Below are 26,481 nucleotides of genomic sequence, written 5' to 3'. Positions count from 1 at the left end.
TAATGTGGAAATATGTTTAACATAATTGCAGATATTTAACCTATATCAGATTGCTTTGCTAATTCGGAAAGGGGAAGAGAAAAAAATTAGCAACTCAAAGTCTTATTTAAAATGAATGTTGAAATAGATGATTCAAGGCAATTCCAATAGACTTGTGATGGAAAAAGCCATCCACATTCAGAGAGAGAACTTTGAATACTGAAGGTAGATCTTATTTTTTTGTGGTTATTGTTATTGTTTATTTACTTGAGTTTTTTTCCTTCTTTTTTTTCTTTTTGATCTGATTTTTCTTATGAAGCCATGATAAATATGAAAATATATTTAGAAGAATTACACATGTTTAACCTATATTGGATTGCTTGCTATCTATGGGAAGGGGTTTGGAGGTAAATGTTGAAAACTATCTTTGCATGTTTTGAAAAAATAAAAAGCTATTTAAAATTTAAAATGAATGTTGAAAACTATCTTTATCCGTCATTTACAAAAATAAATTCTTTAAAAAAAAAAAAAAGACAGAGAAAGTAGATTAGATTGTTTTGGGCTCCTTAATAATGACCCTTAATGAGGAAGAAAGGCAAAACAAGAGAAAGATCACTGTTGATTAGGATTGTTCAGAAAAGTGATCCTTGAGCAGTTATAAATACTGAACTACTTGGCCAACATCACAGATTAGGAATAGGATGTTTTCCCCACTGGGGAAAGAGAGGTGGAAATAAGAATAGTATGTGGTAATTGATAATAGATAATAGTATGTAATATATTTATATGGTGCACTTTATCTACATGTATTTCATTTGATCTTCACACTACCCTGGGGATAGGTACTACTATTATTCCCATCTTATACATACCAAAACTGAATCTGACAGAGGTTGGATGACCCAGTCAATAAATGTCTGAGAAAAAGTGTTAACTTGGGTCTTTTTGACCTCAAGTCTCATACTCTCTCCACCACGCTATCTACTGACATCTTGTGAAGCCCTGATAATTTCTACCTTAGCTATTGCTTTGTTCATCTTGATTCAAAATCATCAAAATTTCAGTTTCCGTTGCTTTGATATATTTTCCTTATTAAAGATGTATTTCCTGCTACTATAATGAGAAAAAGATGTGAATATCAGCAGGCAGTTTGGAAAATTTTTAAGTGATGTATTTTAAATAAGCTTAGGAGCCAAGATAGACGAGGATAAATGTGTTATTTTTATGACTCATTACAATGTAATCCTCGCTAAAAATTGGAACTGAATAGATTCTCAAACACATAAAAACATATCACAAAACTTGAACTAGCTTACTTATATCTACTTACTGATGGAAAAATTGGGATGAGAGGTGGGTAAAACTACAAAAAAGACACTTTGTAAGATCAAGAGAAAAAAATATATCTAAAACCTATAGAGAGATATGTTATCTTACTATGTATTCAAGCCTCAAATCTGAAACACAAAATGCAGAGGTAGAAAGGTGACAAGTTTGGACAAATTTGTTAGGATACAATAATTGTTTCATGATGTGTGAACAGGTAATATTAACAAACCAAATCATGATAAGACTGTTGTACTTGCTGGAAGAACATATGTGTATGCATATATTTTTGTATAAATATCTATGTCTATATAAGTATGTGTGATAGTATATGTACTGACAAACCAAATCATGATAAGTGTTATATGTGTATAAGTATATGCATTTATGTATGCAAATATGTTTGTATAAGTATGTATGTCTAAATAATTATGTGTATGTGATGGCATATGTACAGGTAATATTAACAAACCAAATTATGATAAGAGTGTTGTACTTGCTGGAAGAGCATATGTGTGTGCATAAATATTTGCATAAGCATATATATCTATAATAATTATATGTGTGATGATATATGTACATGTAATATTAACAAATCAAATTATAAGAGTGTTGTACCTGAACATGTATATGTATATGCATTTATGTACTCAAATATATTTGTGTATGTATGTCTATATAAGTACATATAATGTGTGTATTTATGTGTATATATAGATATGTGTGTGTGTGTGTGTAATACAAATTTTGTTTCTAAAAGTGGTTAGTTTGATACTCTTCTCCATAACTAATAATAAAAGAAAGATGAATAAGGTATTATGAGTTTTTACCATAGACAGAGATTACTTCTGCTTAATCACTTTTGACTGAGGGAATTACTGAAGGCTTTGTGAAAAAAGCACTATTTGATATAATATCAGGAAAAATAAGATACCAGACACTGAGGTCCTCTCTCAAGCTGACTTGCCAAACATTCAAGCTCTGCTGCAGAGAGTACAAATCTGAGCTGGTCATGTAGCCTGAGTGTCAAATATATTTTTATCTAAAAGACTATTACGTAAGGCAAGTACTTACAGGGAAGTCTGATGAAGTGATACAAAGGCATTACAAAGGCCTCTCTGAAGAACTTCAGTATCAATTTGAGGCACAGGACATATTGGCACAGATTGCCCATCACAATGTGCCCATTTCAAAGAAGATTCTGTATTCTATGAGCAAAGCAGAATTGCAATAGCACAAATGAAACTGGAGATACACAAATCTGGAAACATCTCCATCCCAAATGTTCAAATGGATTATTTATGCCTGACATGTGGTAAAGCCTTCCAAGTTCATCTTGGACTTGAACACACTGTACCTTGACCCCAACATTGTGATGTTATGGATCCTCTTCAAGTATGAAGGACTAACGATGAGATTGAAGGACTTTGAAGGAAGGATATTGGGGAAGGGCAGGGGAAAGGAATAGGCATTTACAAAGAACCTATTATGTACCAGGCATTGTGCTAAGTGCTTTTTTACGAATATTATTTTGTTTGATCCTCACAATAACTTTACAAGATAGGTTCTCTCATAATCCTAACATAATAATAAGTAAGTATCTGAGAGAAAATCTGAATTCAGTTCTTCCTTACTCCAGACCCAGAACTCCATCCACTGTACCATTAGTTATTTCTTAAACACTAAGAAATTTTAACTAGAAAATTTCTTATCTCTAATTCACATAGCGTTACAGTAATTGTGTTAAAATTGTATTTTGTTCTAGTCCCCTGACCCTCATCCCCACTTCTAGGAAGTATAATATATAAATAGCTAATACAAGGTCATTGGTCTTCTCAAGAACAAACAACAATAATAGGAAGAGTATAAAGGAGAACATTGCAGGCAATGTTCATCTCAAATCAACTAAAATCACATCCTGAGACTATGTGTTAAATTAGAGAAAATCAAGTAGACATCCTTTTAGCAGCCCTCAATCCCACTAACTTCTCTCAGTCTGAAAATTGCAGATAAATTCCATGCCTGCATAGCAAGAAACATTATGTAAAATAGGGATCTCTAGAGTGGCATTGATAACTCTGAGATGATATTGATGTTAATGAATTCATCCTAGGGTGAGATGGATAAGAGATGGTTTATCACCATCAAAATTCTATAAAATGGACCCTAAAACCATTGCCCTTGGGCACTCTTCCTCTTGATACAGGACCATGCTGTCCAAGTGCTCCCAATTCCAATCTCCAACTATTACCTTTCTCCCTTGAGCTGTCTTTCTCCTTTTCATTGCCTGTCTTTGTGACTATCTCAAATATGATTGATATTTTACTCCCCACTTGCTGCAAGTATGGTCTTTCCTGCTGAGAATTCAAAGAATGGAGTTGGTTCACCTTGACTCAGTAGGAACCCCTTTGGTGGTTCCCTTCCTATGGTTCACAAACTAGAGTATCCAGGGCTCAGACTTATTTTTTCCCATATTCTATCATGTGTGATCTTGAAGCTAGGAATCCATTGGTAGAAAACAAGAACAGATAAACTAGAAGAAGATTGAGCTCACTGTGAGGTCATTAAAGATAAGCAATAATGAGATAGGTGATAAGGACAATGAAGATGGTGATAATATAATAATGATGATAAATGGCAAAATGATTACATCAAAGAAAGAGACAAACTCTAGCTTCAGTGTTAAAATAGAAAAATAGTAAGTTCAGTAAAATCCATAATTATTGGTTCAAACATTTCAATGTGTTTCATAATTTATTGGCAACACATTCTATTAAATTTCTTTCAGATACAAACATGATTTTATCTACTTTTAAGTTTTTCATTATTTTTTTCTATTAATGAAAATTCAGTTTTTTTTCTTTCTACCTCTCTTTCACTGGAAAAAGACAAGAAAAGCAAAACCCTTGTAACAAATATGAATAGTCAAGTAAAAGAAATTCCTGCATTGACCATAAGGAAAAATCATGTTTCATTTTGCTCCTGAGTCCATCATCTGTATGTCAAGAGGTAGGTAACATGTTTCATCATTAGTCCTCTGGTATTGTGGTTGCTCGTTGCATTTGACCTCATCTTTCTTAACAGAAAGTATCAAATATTTGTTACCAAAATATGGGAATAGTAATAATTCCTCCAACAAATATAGTTCAATTAAATGTTTATGTCCATTTTACAAAGCATTTAAAGCTTATAGTCTCAAAAAAAATCTATAAAAATTTAAGAGAAAACAATATATTAGTTGGGGAGCCAAAAAGGAACGCCAAGCAGTTTTATGGGTATAAAGAAAAATCTATTATTACTTCACTAGATACTGGAAAAACCACTTCAAAGTGCCGCAATTTACTATAACTTTTACATTACTTTATTGATAACCACAAAACCTTTGACTGAGTTCTACATTCTTGGGTTATTAATATACTGCAAATGCATAAAATAGATCTATGTATAATGAATGCACTAGAACTTCTTTAAACTCTTAAAGATTGTTGAGGATAAAACATATGAACAGACAGTTTTCAGAATAAGAAATCAGTAATCTATAACATATGGGAAAATGCTCCAAATCTCTATTCATTAGAAACATAAAAATTAAAACGCTTCTAAATCTCACACTTATCAGAAATGGAAAATGCTGCTGGGAATAAGAAGAAATAAGTACAATAATAAATTGTTGGTGGAGTGAACTGGTCCAACTATTTTGGAGAATAATTTGGAACTAGGCCCAAAGGGCTATAAAACTATGCATACTTTTAACCCCACAAATCTCTCTACTAGGTTTGTACCCCAAAGAAATCAAATAAAAAAGAAAAAGATGTGCATAAATGAATATTTATAGCACCTCTTTTATGGTGGCAAAGAACTGAAAATTGAGGGGAAATTTAGATGGAAAGTATTAATGATACCACTCCTGATCCCTTGCATCATTAATACTTTCCATCTAAATTTATCTACAAATTGCCCTGTGTATCTCTTGTTTGTAAATTGTTTCTTGTACACTGACTCTTCGATTAGACTGAGCTCCTTGAGATCAGACTTCCATTTGCCATTCTTTATATTCCTAGTGCTTAGCATATTGTAGGTGCGGGTACTTAATAGATGCTGGTTGAATGACTGACTAATCCAAGCCTTTTTCATTGTTGCCTTTCCCTAGTCTCCTTGTTAGCCAATTTCTCTCTTGCAATTCAGGTTCCTTCTCCTCTAAGTATTATATACTCTTTCTACCCCATCCCCCTGATCTTCTTTTGAGACTAAGGGTATTGGACAATGCACAGAAATTGAAGAAAAGACACACAGGCTCAAGTCCTTTTTCTGAAAATTTACCATCTGTGTGACCATGAATTATGTCTAAGTCTTAGTTTTCCCATCTGCAAAATGTAAATAATCATACTAATACTACTTATAGCATCAGGTTGATGTGAATGAATAAAGTACACATGGAAACATGTTTATCCTATAATTCTCATAGCAATTTCAAACTCTCAGTAGACATCTGATGATCATTTTCAGCCTTCCTGAATACTAAAGAAAGGAGGTTTTATCCAGATTATTTCCAAAAAATTATCCTCATAATCGAGATGAAAGGAAGCATCAGTGAAGCCAGATGGATGCCCTGCATGTGGCACAATGTAGTTTGTATACCATGGCATAGATGCAAAGTAAAATTAATAAAATTATCAACAATAATTAAGCCATAATATCATGATAACTGGAACTGCCACCTAGTGGGTGGCCAATTTTTTTTTCTTCAAATAATCAAACAACCCAACAAAATATATCCAGGTAATGCACTTTCCTCACAGCACCTCTGAGAGATTCCAACATCCTCATTTATCCAGGTGGTGAAAATGAGGTACAGAGAAAGCAAATGAGTTGCCCATGAGCACATAGATAATAAGTATCCAAGCAGGACTTCAAGGCCAAATCGTTCTTTCTTCACTAAATGTAGGCTACATATTGTCAAATATTTATTCAGCCAGTGATTCTCAAAATTTTTGGTCTCAAGACACCATTATAGCTCTTAAAAATTATTGAGGATCTTTGAAGAATTTTTGTTTATGTGGATTATATCTATCAATATTTACCATATTAGAAATTTAAGTGTATTAATATTATGATAAAATAATTTTGACACATAGATGCCCTGAAAATATCTTGGAGACCCCCAAGGATCTGTAGGCTATACTTTCAGAATCACTGAGCTAGTTCTTATTACATGAAAATGTGAAAAGCTGTCTGATAATATAAAAGTTTTTATACTTATAACATTAAAAATAATCAAAATGTCTTTTATTCCTAATACACACTTCTTAAAATATGTCTTTACTTTTTTAAAAAGCTGCCATTGTGATCAATAGCATCACTTACTCTGCTCAGAGAGCTTATAAGCTCCTTTCATTTAACAAAGGAAGAAGCTTTAGCACAAGCAAGTGAGATAATTTAGTGACAAAGCCTGTAAATAGAAATAATTTTTCTGAATGAAGAAGAAACAATATAAAAATAAAACAATATAAAAACAAAACAGGGTATATTTGGAATAAACACCTTCAGTCCTAAAGACTCTTTTCAGCATCCACTTCCCAATTACCCCTCTCAAACAATAGGAAAAAAAAAGAAGCTCCCCCCTACCATTTAATCCACAAGCAGGTTCTTTTTGTTCTGGAGATGCCCACCTCCTCTTCAGAGAATCTGGGTGTACTTGTCTCTTGTAAATGATATGTGGGTGATGCTTTCCTTCAGCCAATGGATGCATTTTAACAGGTTCAATGAAATAGTCTCCATGTGGCAGGCGGAAAAATCCAGTCTGAAAATACATTCAGTAAGAAGATTGATTTAGATCAACTTGCAAGTGAAAGAAAAACTTAGAGAAAACAAAATTTTGTAGATGTTGCTGTTGCTGAAGGCCAGCATTTCTGTAGATCACTGTTCAGCACCAAACATACATTTCTTCTTCCAGTTATCCTCCTACATCTAAAAAGAACTGTCCAGTACTAATATCAGTCACCAAATAGGACCCCTCAGTAGTGACTTAATGATTTGCAAGAATAATATGATCTCCTAATGACTTCAATAGTTTCCAAATTGTCCCTGGGTACATTATCCATTCAACAGCTTTTCTATATAGTCTATTTGAACTCCCTGCCCTCTTATCCTGAGCTGATACTTCATCTGGTTGAACTCAAGCTCAGCTATCTTGATTAATGAGTAAGACAAAAATCTGTCTACTCTACTGTATCTAGCTGACCCCAAATCACCTTCATATGCCCTCCAGCTATTTACTCTGGGTAGCTTACTTTCAGCTCTTCTGACACTCAAATATACCCTCACCTCACCCTACCCTTCTCCTTCTACCTCTCATTCTGGGTACTGCAATCAACTCCACTGCTTCCAGAAAGGGCAGGTCAATTAACTGCAGATGGATAGATTCAACATCCCTGCTTGGTCACACTTCCACTATATGTGTTGAATTCTCAACTAAAATTGCCAACACATAGCAAAATTCCTGATACATTGAAAGTCAGAACTTAAATAAATGTTTTTTTTTTTCATTCATTCACTGATTTATTCACTCATTCATTCAGTCATTCCTCTCCTTTGGCTTAGAATGCAAACTGCTCACCACAGGATTGCTAAGTAGCAAAACTGAAATATCACTGACCCACATGATGCAAGAACACAGGAAACTAAGATATAATAACTTGATCTATGAAAAACAAGTTACACACAGCACAATGACAGGGTCCTCATTGCTCAACCTGTACCCACCCCATCTTGGAATAGGACTACTTGTTGATTCTCTGCAGTTCACACTTGCACAGTGCCAGTGCATGTGGCCATAACAACAGCGGGAGAATTTCAAAGTCAGATTGGATGTTCAAGGTTGTTTAGTCTAATCCCATCATTTTATACTCAAAGAAACCAAGCAGAGAGGTAACATGAATTGTCCAAGAATTTGAACCCAGTTCTTCTGACCCCAAATTCATCACTCTGTCCATTGTACCATGCGGCCATTTTCTCCCACTGGGAACCTCATTTTCCCATCCAGAAGAGAATATTTGTTGGAAAGAAACATTTTGATTGGTTGTACTTATGGGCACTCCTATTATAAATCTAATACTTACATCACCACACACCATTAATCCCTTTGCAGAATGCTATCACTTGGGTTGACAATTCTGAAACAAAATTTTGAATAAGAACCAGGATAGAAGTTAGACCTGTGGGATCAGCTCACAGACCCAGAACCTCAAGAATCTTAGAAAGCCAAACCTAAAACAAATTCCCCAAGAGATAAATCATTCCAAGTTAATCTATGGAAAATTCCAAATCTACCTTACTATGGATGCCGAGTATTCTGATATACAGAATTTAGATATAAAGATGATTCAAGCAAGCTGTGCATAATTTCAAGTAAGAAATTGTCAAAGAAGAAAGTTCTTGTGGTCACTGATAACTAAATCTGACATCTAACACCAACTTGAGAGAGCTACTTCAGAAATTTTTTATTACTTTTTGGGGGGAATCTAAATTTGTATCTGAGGAACTTCCAGCATGAAAACTCCCTACAGCAATGCAATCTAATGCAAAGTTTGTAAAGTTGTCTTAGAGAGTTGCCTGTGACACCAAAAGTTAAAGTAATTTGCCAATAACCAAATAGAAAATATATGTCAGATAACTGAGAAATATTATTTAGAGCCCAGGGGAAGTACTATGTCTGAGAAAATTACAAAGGATTTTTTAAAATCCTGTACTATATTTCAGGAATTTCGTGCTTTTATTTTATCCTCTTTAATTTTAAAAACAAAAAGTTGTTGTATATGAAAACATATGTCAAAAAACAGGACTTGAATCCAAATTTTCTTGATTCCAAAATCAATCTTCTATGAAAAATGATATAATCATAAATTATATAACTAGTTCCATATCTTAGTCACTAATACTCCTCAATTTTTATTGAATTATGTCATACTATTATAAAAGACCACAGTAAACCCATCTAATCCAGTGTTCCAGTCATCTTCACATAGAAGTTTTGAGTGATAAAGAGTCTTACTGATTATCAAGTCTAGAGGTGTCACAAGCCTCCCAAACCAGAATGAAATGTAATTGGGAAATACAAAATAAATAAAAAAAGAATTTAGATAATGTCAATAAAGAGTTTTTAAAGTCAATATACAGATTACAGAGATCTTTTCATAGGATTCAGTACCCCTTCTTATCTGAATTTGAAACCACTGATCTAGTCCAACTATATTAGGTTTACAGATGAAAATAGAGGCTCCAAGAGTTTGTCACAAAAGGAAAAATGACAAAGATGGCATACCAACCATGCTTTTAAAAAAATCCAAATCCACTTCCTGTTGTTCCTTTGAGGACTGTCATTTTCTCTGTCATTGTTTTTCCTTAAAGACAGAGCCTCTCACAGGACGAGTCAAGGCATTAAAATAGCTGGAAATAGATTCGTTATAACTCAAGCATTTGTTTCCATTTCTATAATTAAGCATAAGAACAGTGCAGACAGAGAATCTGGGTCTGATATGGGTTGTTAAGAGTACATTTTTGCTCCATAGTAACAAAACAAGTCTCCAAATAGGGTCATGGATTCTGTGAAGATTCTATGACTTTTATTGACTATCACTTTTCTAAGGGAGGCAGGTAGAGTAGCTGAGGTGCTGTGGCCAGACCTAGAGTCAGGAAAACCTGAGTTTAAATCTGGCTTCAGACACCTACTAGTTATATGACTCTGGGCAAGTCACTTTACCCTGTCTGCCTCAGTTTCTTTATCTGTAAGATGAGCTAGAGAAGGAAATGGTAAACTGCTCCAATATCTTTGCAAAATAAACCCCAAAAGGGCATGAAGAGTCAAACCTGTAGAGGATCATAGTCAGTGGGGAAACTCTGAGTGAGGTATAAGACCCTTCAGCCCAGAGGAAATCTGCTGACAATGTCTGGTTCGGCTCCCCATTTCCCCTAAGGGCTCTCAGCCTTCCTGAGTAGTCAGGGGGCAGTGACAACTTGGGTTGTTATTGAAGCAGAGTGATAGTAGGTGGAAGAGAGATACCAGGTGGCAAACTATGTATAATAGCAAGTTGTTCATGTGGTCCCACGTGCACAGTATTGTTTTTGTTACATTATATAAAGGGGAAAGTCCTTGAAATAAACAGACTCCATTTTTCCACCATCCTCAGGAGTCCCACCTCATCACTTCTTCACTAGGAAAGTATATTTTAATCACCCCCAGTGTGGGGACTCTAGAAAGCAATGGTACATTTTGTCACCCCAACCTGGGGGCTCTAGAAATCAGGTCACAACATAAAACCACATTTCAACTGAAATGACTGAATAACAACCAAAAAAAAAAAAGATAACAGGAGGTTACATACAATAATGAGGTTTTAATGGTATTTCCTCAATCCCAAACTTTATGTAGACACCCAAGTTGTACAGAACCAGATGAGGCTGATCCAAGTCATCATTGTCACTCTTTATGCAGCAGGAGTGGGTTCTCTTGCCACTGTTTTCCCAAATGTTCAGTTTCCACAAAGTATAAGACTACGTCATGTTGTGTCATGTTAGGAGGAGTACTAAAGCCACATTTTCTCCAAATCAATTCAATCCAATTCAGCAATTTATTGTGACTCTAAAAGGGTAGTAAAATAAAAACTATTTTAACTGGCATTATTCATTGTATGTAAATCATCAGTACCTAGCATCTGATAGTCTTTTAATAAATGGTTTGTGAAACTATTAAATTGAAATTGTGAACACTGAAGAATATACAAAGATCATTAATCAAATACTTCAGTCTGCCCTCTCTCTCCTTATTCTGACCTATAGTCTTTAAAATTGTGACTTCATAATTTAGTATTTAATTATACTTACTTCAACATTGTTTGCCAAATGTTTCAGGCACAGTAGCCTCATTTGCCCAAGGAGATTATAGTATTCTTGAAAAGTGCCAAAATGTATACTTCTTATTTTCCTCATTATGCTAAGCAATCAAGCATAAATAAACAAGTATTTATCAATCACCTGTTATATATTCCTGGCACTGTGTTAGGTTCTGAGAATGCAATGACAAAAATAAAACAGTCCCTGTCCTCAGTTTGCATTTATTGAAGAAAAGGATATGTACACATAAAAGTAAAATGCAGGCTTGACTGGGTATGCCTAATCTAGTATCTTTTGGAAAACATCTGGATTGCCTATCATGGAGGCTTCTTCATCAGCTAACACACGAATGGAAATAGCCTCATTGCATTGGATGCCTTTAAAACTGGTGAGACTAAGCCAGTATCTCTTTTTCTGCTTCTCTCTCTCAACAATTCTTATCTACTACCTCCAGAGGGTGAAGATCCTAGTTCCCCCACAGTATGGGAGACATAAACTGAATGGGCAAGCAGAGAAAAATATTCCTTCTCCCTCTTGCATCAAGAGAAAGGGACCTTTATATTTGTTTCTGTTCTCTATTGTTTGATATTCTCTCCAGTTCAAGTACTAGAGGTGATTCAGGACCTGGATGAAATTTGAACCAAGTGACCCTGGAGCCAGAATTGTAGTGAAGCCAGCCTGGCATGGAAGCCCTGAAAAGCCAGGGTGCCTAAAACTTTAGCCCTAGTTAAGATCTGGACTTCGAACTAGAAATGTGCTCCAAAAGAACAGAGCTAAACTATAAATTTAATCATCTTCCCATCCACAGAGACTGGGATTATACAGATTGGAGAGAAGGATTATGCCTCCCAAATGTTAGGGAAATAATTTGGTATATTTGTGATAACCTTTTAAATTTTTTTTCTAGTTACATATAAAAACAAATTTCAACATTTGCTTTTAAAAATGTTGAGTTCCAAATTCTCTTCCTCCCGCCTTCCCCTTTCCTCTCCTTGAGAAGAAAAGAAATTGTATATAGACTATACATATGTAGTCGTGCAAACCACATTTCCATATTAGCCATTTTGTGATAGAAAACAGACCAAAAAAAAAAGTTTTTAAAAAGAATATTTCAATCTGTATTCAGACTCCATCAGTTCTTTTGAGATTATCTTTTGAAGCAAATTTTTCTTTATAAAAGCAAATCAAATTATTTGTGGCTAAATGGAACTAGAATACAGTACAGAATTCTTCCTTCCATCCCAATTACACATTACTCCCCTTCACAGGATATATGTTCCCAACAAACTGTCCTATTTGCTGTTCTCCATACAGGATACTTCTTTGCAGAAACTATCCCCCATGTCTGAAATGAGTGTTATCATTATTCAATCGTGTACTATTTTGTGACCTCAGTTGGGATTTGCCATTTTCTTTTTCCAGCTCATTTTACAGATGAGGAAACTGAGGCAAATGGGTTGAGGTGACTTGCCCAGGGTCACATAGTTAATAAGTGTCTGATTTGAACTAGGAAGATAAGTCTTCCTGACTCCACATCTGGCACTCTATCCACCATGCTACTTAGCTGCCTTGAATGAGCTGAAATCTACCCTTCTAGAAGGAATAACCATACTGATGAAATCCTAGATTCATTGGAGCAATGGTTTCAAATTTAAATAGAAAATAGATTCTTGCTGGCTGCATGTTGACTTAGAAAATCAACACATTATCTATGTTATATTATATTTTTATCTATTTTGTTAAACATTTCCCAATTATATTTTAAGCTGGTTGGGCTACATTCAGAAGTTTTGCTAGCCCCTAAGATTTCCTCCTCTTTGACCCAGCAAATTTATAGCCCTTCCAAATGTCTCCCTCATTTCCTACTACCTAATTCATACATGCATCCATTCTACAAAAGCATATATCATTTTCTGCTTAGTCATATCCTGATTTAATGTTCAATTCTACTGGAGGTGTATCTGGTACACATTAAACCATATTATCTCTGTTTCCTAGGATATTTTGATGGAAAGATGAAAAGCATTATTGCTCCTAGAGGCCAGGGCCTTTTGTCACCATAGTAACGCTTTCTGTATAGAAATTAGGACAGTATCACATAAAATTAGGTTAATAGTCAATGCATTTGGGCTGACAATAATGTTTATTACCAAAATTGGGAGAATAAGATAAGAGGAAGAGATGATGAATAGGTTGACAAGGAGGTGATTCAATGGAAACAGAGCAGGGGTCAGAGAGGAGGGCTAAGTAGAAGGGGAATAGACTGAAGAGAAAGGCCATACAGAGAATAGGAAGGTGTGGTGGAGTAGGAACAGCACCAGCAAATCACGAATCTCTCAGTTGTTCATTCTGTTAGACAATTCGAATAGATTACAGTAAAGGAGATTATTTCAAACAAATCTAACGTTTATATGATAGAACAGTCTTACTGACCCTACTCCAGGGCTTTCTTCCTTCATGCCCACTACCATTGATGCCTCATTTCCAGGGTCTGGGAGGAATTTTATATTGAGGGTTACTGACTAACAGGAGGGGAAAATGAATTGAGAAAGACACAGCTTAATACAGATGATTGTCTTTTAACAAACAGAAATGTTATATAATTCAACTTAATTGTTTTAAAATAAAAAATTAAATTAAATTTTATCTAATAAATAAAGAATATAAAACATTTTATTTGTGTTCTGTATGATAACCAATTCTGGATGAAATAGATATTTGGGGAAAAAAGGAAGAAAGGGAAAAGGGAAAGGGGGAGAAGAGAAAGGAAGTAAAATGTGAGAATGGAAGGACAGGGCATCCCAGGCATACTTTAACTTTCCAGGCAAAACTACACAGTTGTTCCCACCATATTTCTATCTCCTGCCACCAGACTTTTGAATTGTGTATACTTCATTATTAGAATACTCTTCCTCTTCATCTCTGCCTATTAGAATCCTTGTGATTCTTCAAGAATCAGCTTAAGAACCACTTGAAAGAGCTAAACATTTTGGGTTGGGTATCCAGTGATGCCTTCAGTTTCAGTCTCCATTCTTATGCTTTTCAATTAAATCAGATTTTTTAGGTTCAAATGCCATTTTGGTCACTTATGGTTAAATTTTGTCACTTCCTTAAGGGTTTATATATGAAAACATAGAAATGTTATTGTACAAAATGCCAATCAAAAAGATTTGCTTACTTGGAACACTGGGGGTGCACTGAAGAGCCCACCTCAGTCTTCCCCTATCAGCTTATAGGAAACAACTGCTTCAGAGGAGAATATAAAGTGAAGAAACAAGAGAGTAAGAGAACCAAGGAAAAGAACTGGCTCCCAGAAGCAAAATCTCTCCTTTCCTGGGATGAAAAATAAAAGCATTTTTTGTTACAAGCTACTTCTTTTTTTAAGCCCCAGCAAGTTCTTCAAGCTGTCAGAAATGACACAGCTGGAAGATGGTCATCAAGTCCCATGATGCTGAGCATGTTGCCACTGGTGCTTCTCCATGAATTCAGAGGATGCTCCCCTTACAGGGGACTATAGGAAAAGATCCAGAGGGAAGAAGCCACTAGCCAAACTACAGAGCAATATTATTTTGACCAAATGCCTTTTTCCCATGCTACAATTACAATTGTGAATGGAATGGTTTGAGGATGGAAGGTATAAGTCAAGCCTGAGAAAGAAGAATCCTAAATCAGGGAAATGGCTAATTCCTTGACTTAAAGGTCAGAGATCTCTAAGATCCTTTCCATTGCCACATGCATGATTCTGAGAATCACAGGCAGGGAGTCATTACCCTTAAAGTTAAAAGAGCAATGAAGATGGGCATCCCTTAGTTTAGGGATCCTTCAGTCCTTTTGGGGGTTGGGTTTTTTGGTTTACTTGTTTTGCAAGTTAATCGAGGTTAAGTAGCTTTCCCAGGGTCATACAGTTAAGAATCAAGTATCTGAGATCACATTTGAACTCAGTTCTCCTGACTCCAAGGTCAGTGCTCTATCCATTGTGTCACCTAACTGCCCTAGTCCTTTTTGTTTTAACAACTAATGGATAAATTGGGTAGCTAAGTGGTACAGTAGATAATGAACTTGGAGTCAGGAAGACTCATCTCCCTGAGTTCAAATCTGACCTCAGGCCCTTATTAAGTGAATAAGTCACTCTGTTGGCCTCAGTTTTCTCATCTGTAAAATGAGCTAGAGAAGGAAATGGCAAACCACTCCAGTATCTTTGCCAAGAAAAGCACCAAATGGAGTCACAAAGAGTAAGACATGATTGAAAAGTGACTAAATAACAAAATGGATAAATGGTCTTTTTGAGTCACTTTCTATCTACCTACTTCTCTGAATAAATGTAAGCAAATTACACTTAAAGGGTAGGGAAGCAATATCTATTGCCATAACAAAGACTAGAGCACTTGGGATTGCAAACTGAAAATGGGGATAGTGGAGAAAGCACAAAGCAAAGGAGAGGCAGATCATGCACCTAAAAAAAATGATGAATGGGTTCCTTAATATACAGCAGCTTCATGTCCTGATGTCTTCATTTATGTAAATAAAAGTATGTATATAGTTCAATTCCTAAATTGTGAAGAAGTTGATGTCTTCTTGGTTCTATAATAACTAATCATTTCGTCTTTCCTGACATCAGGATTAGCCTCTGACACATTTTTCCAAGGTATTAGCCAAGTAAATTTCATTAAAGTACTTATAAATTATGAATTGTTAACCCTGTTAGAACATTATCATTCTAATAGAAGTCTCACGTAATTTTTTTAAAAAAGACTTCAGGGCCCAAAAGAATAAATTTCCGATGGTGAGTTTTCAAGACTTCTTACAAAAGTGGGATAGAGCTTGACCACAGAAAAGAATTGAAAAATCAACCTTCTTCATTTTGTTGCAGGTGAGGGAATCTATAGGTATGAACTATAAAGCAAAGATTTTTAAATCATGCGTCTTGTATTGTAACTGAATGTGAGGGTCACAAAATTATGATATATTACCATTAAATGTTTGAGTTAAAAACCTATAAATCTGGGGTCATGTAAAAATTTCTTGGGTGATGAGTCATAAGCAGAAAAAGTTCACAGAGCCCTGCTATAGAATATCATGTCTGACACAATACATCTAAAGTTTGGTTTAACTGAACTGCTTCCCTATCCTTCCCCTTTCTTTATTATTCTTTCTTACAATGGCTAACTCACAGATTAATGAAGAGAAAAAATATTAAGAAACTGTAAAAATAGTAATAAAGGCTTTTAAATATTTTAATCACTGTATTCTGCTTGAGAGAATGTTTACATAAATAATTACCTTAAATGGCCAAAATTAATTTAAAGGAAGGGTTAAGGGAGGGAGGGAGGGAGGAAGGAGGAGGAAGAGAGGAAAGAAGGAAGGGAGGGAGGAAGGGAGGGAGAAGAGGGAAACAGGAAGGGAAAGAGGGAGGAAGGGAGGGAAGGAGGAGGAGGAGAGAGGGGGAGAGGGAAAGGGAGAGCAAAGAACAGAGAACTGGCCCTTGGTTTAACCTGGTCGCAAACTCAGCATGAGTCAAAAATTCTTTTTTTTTTTTTTAAATTTAATAGCCTTTAATTTACAGGATATATACATGGGTAACTTTACAGCATTAACAATTGCCAAACCTCTTGTTCCAATTTTTCACCTCTTCCCCCCACCCCCTCCCCTAGATGGCAGGATGACCAGTAGATGTTAAATATATTAAAATATAAATTAGATACACAATAAGTATACATGACCAAAACGTTATTTTGCTGTACAAAAAGAATCAGACTCTGAAATATTGTACAATTAGCTTGTGAAGGAAATCAAAAATGCAGGTGTGCATAAATATAGGGATTGGGAATTCAATGTAATGGTTTTTAGTCATCTCCCAGAGTTCTTTTTCTGGGTATAGCTAGTTCAGTTCATTACTGCTCCATTAGAAATGATTTGGTTGATCTCGTTGCTGAGGATGGCCTGATCCATCAGGACTGGTCATCATCTAGTATTGTTGTTGAAGTATATAATGATCTCCTGGTCCTGCTCATTTCACTTAGCATCAGTTCGTGTAAGTCTCTCCAGGCCTTTCTGAAATCATCCTGTTGGTCATTTCTTACAGAACAGTAATATTCCATAATTTTCATATACCACAATTTATTCAGCCATTCTCCAACTGATGGACATCCATTCAGTTTCCAGTTTCTAGCCACTACAAAAAGGGCTGCCACAAACATTCGTGCACATACAGGTCCCTTTCCCTTCTTTATAATCTCTTTGGGATATAATCCCAGTAGTAACACTGCTGGATCAAAGGGTATGCACAGTTTGATAACTTTTTGAGCATTCTGAGTACAATGCTTTAAAAGGAGAAATTCAATAAAAACTATATCAAAGAAGGTGAGAGGTAGAATAACGTTAAGAATAATTGAAGAGAGAATATATAAATAATTAAATGTTGATTCACTTTAAATGATATTTTCAAGTGGAAGGGAGAATGGATTTGTCCTGTGTTGCTATAGAGTCAGGACTAAGAGTAAAAGGGAGTGGAAGTTACGAGGAGGTGTTCAGATTGATAACTTTCTGATAATTTAACTGCCAAAAGTTCACTGTCTTGTGAAGCAGTAAACTCTCCTCTTGGTAGAAATTTTCTATGATTCAGAGGCAGCAATAATGCAATTTCAATGGGTGGCAATCATAGTTAGTACCCTGGGGGAGACATTTTTTTAAATTTTTACATATTCATGAATTATATCTTACCTTATTTGGGCACAGGTCAAATAGAGACCTGGAAATATATCCAACATTCTGAGAGAACACTGTCTGAATCTTTGCAATTTCAGCACTGTGAGCTAGTGGAAAAATCACTGGGCAAAAAGTCAAAGAAGTTGCTTTCTAGTCCAAGCTCTATCACTGACTCTATGACCTTGAGCAAACTACTTGATCTCTATATCAAAGACTAGCTATCTGAAAAAAAAAGAAGGAATAGCAAGACATCTCTGCATGTCCAAATGGATATCACAGAAAGAAAAAATTGAAAAATTGATACCAAGCTTGCTGTCTAAAATACCAACAGCTAATCCTTTTTTATTGTTTTAGATCCTCCCTTTTTTATGTTCATGGCTACCATTAGAGGGCAAAAAATCCAGGCTCTTGTAACTTCATGTCTGAAACATTACAAAGGTCACCTAACTGAGGAGCTTGCCTGTATTTTCTGCCCAGCCCATCCTTCCCATCCACTACTCTCCATCCCATCCTGAACATCAAAAAGAGTTTAGTCTTCCTAGAAGACCCTTACCATCATGTCATTCCTCTACTCAGACATCTGCACGGATGTGACTTCCCAATGTCCAACATAGCCAGTTCAAATTCCAACATGATAAAGTGAACGTTTAACATGATACAGTGAAAAGAGGATTGAATTTGCTTCAGAACTCCTGAAGTTTTCTTCCAGCTCTGCTGCTACATGATCTCAGTCAAGTAAAGGTTTTTACTCTCTAGGCTTTAGTTTCCTCATCTAGAAAATAAGGAGATTAACCCTTTACATTCTCTTCAACTTTTAAATCTTATAATTCTATTCTAGCTCTCTCTTCAACATGCCATCCATCATTACCCGACACACAATCTCAACTTCAGTCAGAAAAGTCTCCCAGTGAACACTATATATGATGATTTCCACAGGGACCAACTTGTCTTTTCAGAAACCTCAACATTTTCTCTTTTTCTCTATATTTCAGGTCTTCTTAAACTTTTTACACTTGCAAACCCATTTTGCCCAAGAAATTATTACATGACGCTGGATATATAAGTATATAAAATAGGTATACATATCAAATATTTACTAATAATAAATCATAATTTTATGTCTGCCACATTCAGTTATGAAACCCCATGTGGGTAATAACCCACAGTTTAAGAAGCTTTTGTTATATGGTACCTGAGACCCTTTAGGACAACACACCAACAGGCCTGCTTTCACCTGCCTTGAGGACATATTTTGGCCAGAGGAAACAGCAATACAGCTTGCTGTTATGGGCCAGAACTCTGAAATAAGGATTCTTACAAGGTTTTAAGTCAGTGGAATTGATTAAGACAATGGTAGTTCAGTACATGTACTTAGTACTTAATATAGTTCTACAAGATTCACACATATGATAAGAGAACATATAAGCTTGGACAAACTCAGTCAGAAACAGAACTAGTGAAGATAGAGATCATGGTGGTGGTGGTGGTGGTGGTCTTCTTGCCTCCCCCACAAAAATCAAGATACAGTAAGGAGGACCTCAAGAAAGCTGGCCCAGGCCCCAGGCAAGGAGAATAATAAAGGATTTGGACTTTAACACCTGGCTACACTTTTGGTGATTACTGAACTGAAATAAAGGCTGCTCCCAGAGACCCCAAAGAAACCAAACCAAGAAGAACATTACAGCTTGCCACAAAGGTGGGCAGTTGAGAATGAAGCCAAAAGCTGAAGGGACTAGACCTGAAAGAAATCTTTAATTTTTTTAATCACTTAGTAAAATGGCTCCCCCATCCCCTGATACTCTTCCTAGACTCATTCCCCAATGGTTAGCATATTCCCTCCTTCTTTTCCTCTCCCCACACCAGTGACATTGAACTTTTAACTGTCAAAATAACTTCCCATACCAATGAAGTAATCTACTCATTGTTTCTCATCTACCTCAACCTTCTCTTCCTCTCTCCCACTCTTCTCTAGATCTTCCTCTTCATTCTACTGAGCCTTTGGGACGTTCCCTTTTAAAATTAATAAACTTCTTTTCATTTTAGACCTCTTCCTTTCTTATTCCTTTTTACTTCTAGAATTTTACTGAAACCTGCTTCCTTCAAGAAAACACTGCCTTTCTGGCCACTGTTTCACTTTCTTTCAAATGCCCACCTCACGGGTCCCAGTAGGGGAGTAAGAATGCTCTTTCCTCCCCATTGCTTCTTCCAGACTCTCCCTCTACCACCATCATTCATCAACACTTCTTTAGCATTCACTGTATTCAAATTTATATCCCAAACCAGATACTGGTAGCTGGTTTCCATGCATCACTCACAGTCTTCCTCTTCAGTTCATCTCCTGCCCTCAAACAAGGGATTTCAGCATATTTGCTAGAGTTGCCCTAATCCCCAGACTTCCCAATTCTTAAATCTACTCAATTCACATAACTATCTCCTCCATTCTATGTCATCTACACATAAAGACCATCATCATTTGATTTTGCCATCATCTGCAGTATTCTATCTGCATTTTCAAATACAGTCAACTCATTTTATATCATCATAATCCTTTATCATACTATAGTACATAATACTAAACACAAATCTATTCTTTATTTTTACCTGATTGGCATTTCCTTCATACTTTCCAGATCTTCAATCTCCCTTTGGCTACGCTCTCTGCTCTTTCCAATCTAAATCCCTTAGTGTACCTGTTTAACTAGTACACAATATTCCACTCTAAAATTTATTGTTCCCATGTGTGATCCCTGATCATGCTTTGCCAGAACTCAGCCTATGCATCCTTCATTCCTACAGCTGTATTGCTAAACAGAGCTGAAGGAAGTGAAGAAACTATGCTGAGACCAACTAAAATTTATGCTATTAAATCTCACTTATTGAAAAAAATCAAAATTTCCACTTTTCCCTAATAGATTCTCTAACCCAGTGGAGTCGAACTCACTGGCCTTGGCCCATAGATCTAGATTAAATGTAATTGAGGATGTTTAACAAAGTAAATAAAATACAATGGAACATGTTGTTTTGTTGTATCATTTCCCAGTCCTTACCAACTTTTCATTACTCTATCTGTTCTCCAGTACAATACAACATAGATAACACTAATATGTGGTTTTCTATATCAATATGCAGCTCACAGGGAATTTTTTTAATTTGAATTTAATATCACTGCTCTAAGCCACTCACTACAATGATTGTTTCAAATCTTCTCTTTTCCCCTCAGATTTCTCACAACATCTCCTCCTTTTTTATCTCAAATGGTGACTTCACATCGCTGTAATTGCTTAATTGGAAACAAATGTACATTTGCCACAAACTCTTTCTTATCATAGGATTGAGGATTTAGGGTTTGAGACCATATAGAGACTATTGAGTTCAACTAATTCAGATGTGCTCTGAGGCACAGAGATTAAATGATTTGCTTGAGATCATGCAGCTTATAAACACATTAAGATCAGTTAAGATCTGACCCCATATCTTTTCTACTATAAGACTACTCCCTTGTCCACTTGTTCCTTAGATAGTATAGTCTCCAGTCTCACTACCATGGTAACCACCTCTCTTCTAGGTATTAAAATGTGGCACTGAGAACAGAATACAATAACTGACTTGGTTCAGAAGTGGATAAATTTATATAGAAACTATCACTTCCTTCACTCTGAATATTGTTTCTATTGTGCCATTCTATGTTTCTATTAATTATACATTTTGCTATTATTCTACACTTCTATTAATGTTGCCTAAGTTTATATTGTCTCATATCATTTTTTTATGAAACTCCCCCTAATAATTCTGGCCAACATAGATCTCTGCCCTTCCAGATGTTCCATTACATTAAATGTCACAATCAAACATATTGGCATTAAATTATGCTCAATTTAGAATCTTATTGCAGCCTTCTATTTTCTCCAAAACTCTAGGTCTTTTGTCCTTCATTATACTGTAACCTCCTTGGAGGGTCATTATAAATTTCTTTTATATCCTCTATTACACATGTAGTAGGTCAAGTGTCAAATACATGGAAGAAAACAATAAATAATTGTGAAATTTTTGAATTAAGCATAACTCCACAATTATGTAAACAAAATACCATCAACTTAGAAAAAGTCATACAAAGTCATAGAAACTTAAAGTTGAAAAGAATAGGAAAAAACATTTGGTTCCAATGCAGGAATCCTGGACACAACATCCCTAACAATTTCTAGCCATTGGTTCTCATTGAATAATTTAAGGAACATATTGAGTATGTGTAAATTCTTCTTCCAATTGACAGAAAAATAAAAATTGAGTACCTTCTAAATCTTGTCTTTTCCAGGTTAGCATACAAATTCTTCAATTCATTTTCCCTGTGTCATCATTTCTTTTTTATTTTATTTTTATTCCAAATCTCAAACAAAATGGGCATTCATATGCAAAGAACAGAAGAGGATTTTTTGGTGAATCTCTTTTTATGTGCACATTGAATTTATTACATATTTAAAATAAAAAACAATGTATAAATGTCTGTGCTAATTTGCTTGTTTGTGATTCTTTCTGTTCTTTTAACTGTCCCCCTCAAGAAAAAAAAATCCTTTTAATAAAATGCATAATCCAGAAGAACAAATTCCCACATTGGTTGCATAATAAAATATATGTCTTATTCTATATCTCAAGTCCATTACCTCTGTCAAAAGATAAATAACATGCTTTATCATCAGTCCTTTGTTATTATGTTTAGTTATGGAATTATTCAGAATTCTTAAATTTTTCAAAGCTGTTTTTCTTTAAAATGTTGTAATTGTATAAATTATTCTCCTGGTTCTAAAGAAATTGTCCCTTTTGTAATTTCTTATAGCACAAAACTATTATTCGTCTATTGCCCAATTTATGAATTGTCCCTTAGTTTTCAGTTCTTTGTTACTGCAAACATAACGTCTACAAATATTGCAGCACATGTAGATGGCATCATTTGTAAACATTTAATCATTTTCATAACCTTTCTCTCATTGTATTTTAGCTTGTCAATGTCCCACTTATTAAAATAACTACTAGTTTGAACCAGAAATCCCATTACTGGACATAAGCTCCAAGTCAAAACTATTGAAAGAAATTTAGGAGAGGGGGAGAGGAGAAGGGAAGGGAGGGAGGTAGGAGGGAGCAAGGGAAAAAAGGAAAGAGAGAAGAAAAGAAAAGGGGGGAGGAAGAAGGAGAGAAGAGAGAGAGGGACTGGGACAGGAACAGAGAGAGAAGGAGAGTAGAAGGGAGGGGAAGAAAGAGAGGTAGAGGAGAGAATGAGAGGGAAAAGGAGAGACAGAGTTAGGGGAAGGAAGGAGAAAGGGAGAGAAGGAAGAGAGGAAAAAAAGAGAGACAGAGACAGACAGATTGATTTTGAAATTTGCCAATGAAGGTAATAAAAAATGAAAGATATCTTTAATTCTTAAAAAAAAAAAAAGCTTCTAAAAATGAACACAGTATTCCAGTACTATAGCTTCTTTATTCAACATCAATAATCCACAATGTGCTATGATGAATGCCAGGGAAAACAGAGAGGTAGAAAAATAGCCCCTAACTTCAAAGAGTTTCTTCTCTAAAAGAACAACAGAAATGTGCATAAAATAAATAAATCAGAAGATGATTAGTCACTTTGTATATCTATGTCTCAGTTACACTATCTGCAAAATGAAGACATTAGATTTGAGAATATCTAAGGTACTTTGCAATCCAAAATCTTATTATCCTAATTGCATAAAATGAGTATAAAGTAAAGAAACTACTTCCTAATTGGGAGAGGTGAGTGTTGGGGAAAGACCCAGGTCTCTTAGAAATGAAACAAGAGAATAAGGCATCTTTTCTGTTACAAAGTTCTCTTCAGAAAACTGCAGACTTCACCGAAAACAAAATGTCAGCCTTTTAAGTAGGATTTGCATTTTTTTTAAGCAATGTATGATGAAATGTCAGTTCTGTCCAGAGTTGTAGGTATGATCAAGGGAAATGGGCTTCAGAAATGGAGAAAATGCATGATAACCCTGAAAATGCAATTCAGAATTACTTGGAAAGCAAAGTCTATTTCCTATCAAAATTTAGAACCAGCCTCATCCCATCATCTTCATCTTCTTCTTCCTTTTTCTTCCTATTCCTCCTCTTTTTTTCCTTTTCCTTCTCTCTCTTCTTTCCCAACTACTGCTAATTTTCATTAAAGTTTGTTGCTGTCTTTTATTTTTCACATCACAGTTATCACTGAAAATTCCCAATCCATCCAATCTTTCCTTGTAACCAAGAAATGTTACTTTGTATTTCTAATTATTGTTTTTAATAATTAAGCAAAACCAAATGACATAGTGATCACATTATACTATGTGTCAGGCTCTGTGATAAGTGTTTTAACAGTAATATTATTCATTTTTCTGGAAATAAAAGGAAAATTTCAGAGAGAAATGAAGAGAAAAATAAGTAGAAGAAAATATAGAAAGGAAGGGAAATAAAGAAAGAAATTAGAAGATAAATAATGACGAGAAAGGAAGAAAAAAGAAATGGGGGAAAGGAAATAGGAAAAACAAAAGGAGAATGAGTAGAAAGGAGATAAGATAGAGAGAGAGAGAAGAAAAACCAAATACATAAAATTGACATAAAAGAAATCTGAAATTTACATTTATGTTTTATCCATTGAACACTCTGCTTTCAAATTATCATGGATTTCTGGATTCAGTGTAGTATCTTAGAAAATCACAATTCAAGTCTCAACTCCAGTGTAAAACTGGGATCTCTAAAGTTAACTCAGGTGTAAATGTTCTGATTTCACCATGTTATTCAATGAACAAGTATCTATTTAATATGTGCCTGCTATGAGCCAGACCTAGTGATACAAGAACAAATAATAAAACAATCCTTACTCTCAAGGAACTTATGTTCTAAAGGGGATGTCAATCAATAAAGACATATAAAATATATGCAGTATAAATAAAAAGTAAATAAATGCACATGCATACAAAGTAATTAAGTGTAATGTTGGGTCTGCCTTGCTAGAGGGCCCTAGCAAATGGCAGATCATGAAAGTTTTCATAAAGAAGATGACATCTGAGTTTTGTTATAAATGAAAAGAGGAAATCAAGAGGAGAAGATAAAGATATGCATTCCAAGCATGTGGGATGACCACTTTGAGGGAGAGAGAGGCATAGGGACTGTGGTATTCGAGAAACAGTGAAAAATCCTGTGTGTCTGGATTGAAAGGGGTCAGAGGGAGAGTAATGTCCAATGAAGCTGGAAAGATGGTCTGGGGCCAGCTTGTGTATAGCTTTAAAAGCTAAGCCAAGGAGTTTATATTATATTTCACAGGCAACAGGAAGCATTGGAACTGATTAAGTAAGGGAGTCACAAGGTCAGATCAGCACTTAAGGAAAATCACTGGCAGCAATGTGTAGGATGGACTAGAACGAGGAGAAATTTGAGGTGGGGAAACTAATTAGGAGTCTTTTGCAATAATCTAGGTGACAAATGATGAGAATATGAACTCACTCCTCAGCGAGTGGAGATAAGGGATTACATATTATAGATGTCATAGAGGTATCAAAGACAAAGCAAGCCACAGCATGGAAGGAATAAAAAACATATTATTGAGCCAGAAAAGAAATAAAGTTAGAAACATTCTCACCAATAGTTCCCAAGTTAATATGTTTCTCTATCCTCTTTCCAAACTTAGGTCCAAGAGAAAACTACCCATTTCAAGCAGAAAAAAAAACATCCCATCTTGGCAGCAATGAGTCCTGCTTCTCATGCCTCTTGAGCATCATCCTTCCTGAATATCATCATTCTATCCCTGCAGCAGCTAGCATAGTCTCTCAGCACTATTGTCTTATCCCATTGTCTTTATTGGCCAGTTCAGAAGTCAATAATGTCTCTGCTCTGGTTCATCTCTTACCATTGGCAATTTCATCAGATGACCTTACCTTGGATCCTCTCATCTTCTAAGTTCTCTTCCCAGGATTTCTATCTCTTCCTCAAGAAAGACTTATTCTCTCCAACTAGACATTAAGTCAAAGAGCTTTGTATGGGCCCATTTACCAAAGAGGGGTAAGGTTTGATATAATCTAAACCTCCATTGCAAACAAAATCCTTAAAATCCTTAAAAACACAGGGACAGCACTTATAAAAGTTATAGGCTTAACACTTCTGCAAAGGGATAGAGCAAGGGGATTATATGGAAGATACCTTAATATTCTTTTTTTTAAAAAGGATAGAAACACTAGAAATAAGCAAAGTTATGCAAGATCTTTGAAGAAAAAATTTTAAATGACCAAAATAATGAGTAAAGCAGAATTATGATGCAATGAAAAATAAAAATTAAAAGAAAAAATGTACTGAAATAACATCAATGGAAGTAATAGCTATTAAACTTGATGAAATGTTTTTCAAAAATTATCAAAATGAATAATAAACATGAATATTGAGGAAATTCAAAAAGAGAAAATTAATTAGCCTAAAATCACAAGAAGAAATAAAGTAACTGCATGCAACTAAGGAATCTTAGGACAAGAAAATGACGAAATTTGGAAGTTTAAGACTATGCATAGAAAATATAAATAATGTAATCAATGAGAAATAGAATTATTT

The 26,481-nt window shown here is 35.1% G+C and overlaps 1 protein-coding gene across 1 annotated transcript in view; it reads right to left on the bottom strand.

Annotated features, from left to right (window-relative positions):
• Positions 1-26,481, bottom strand: part of ADAMTS12 (ADAM metallopeptidase with thrombospondin type 1 motif 12) — a 467,290-nt gene that overhangs the window by 320,509 nt on the left and 120,300 nt on the right. The window contains exon 3 of the mRNA XM_031945878.1: positions 6,931-7,105. Coding sequence (XP_031801738.1) covers positions 6,931-7,105 — 175 coding nt within the window. The remainder of the gene's footprint in view (positions 1-6,930; positions 7,106-26,481) is intronic.

This window comes from Sarcophilus harrisii, chromosome 1, assembly GCF_902635505.1.
Source record: "Sarcophilus harrisii chromosome 1, mSarHar1.11, whole genome shotgun sequence".
NCBI classification, from domain to species: domain Eukaryota; kingdom Metazoa; phylum Chordata; class Mammalia; order Dasyuromorphia; family Dasyuridae; genus Sarcophilus; species Sarcophilus harrisii.
Note: the sequence above shows the minus strand (reverse complement) of the source record. Positions and strands in the feature narration are given on the sequence as shown.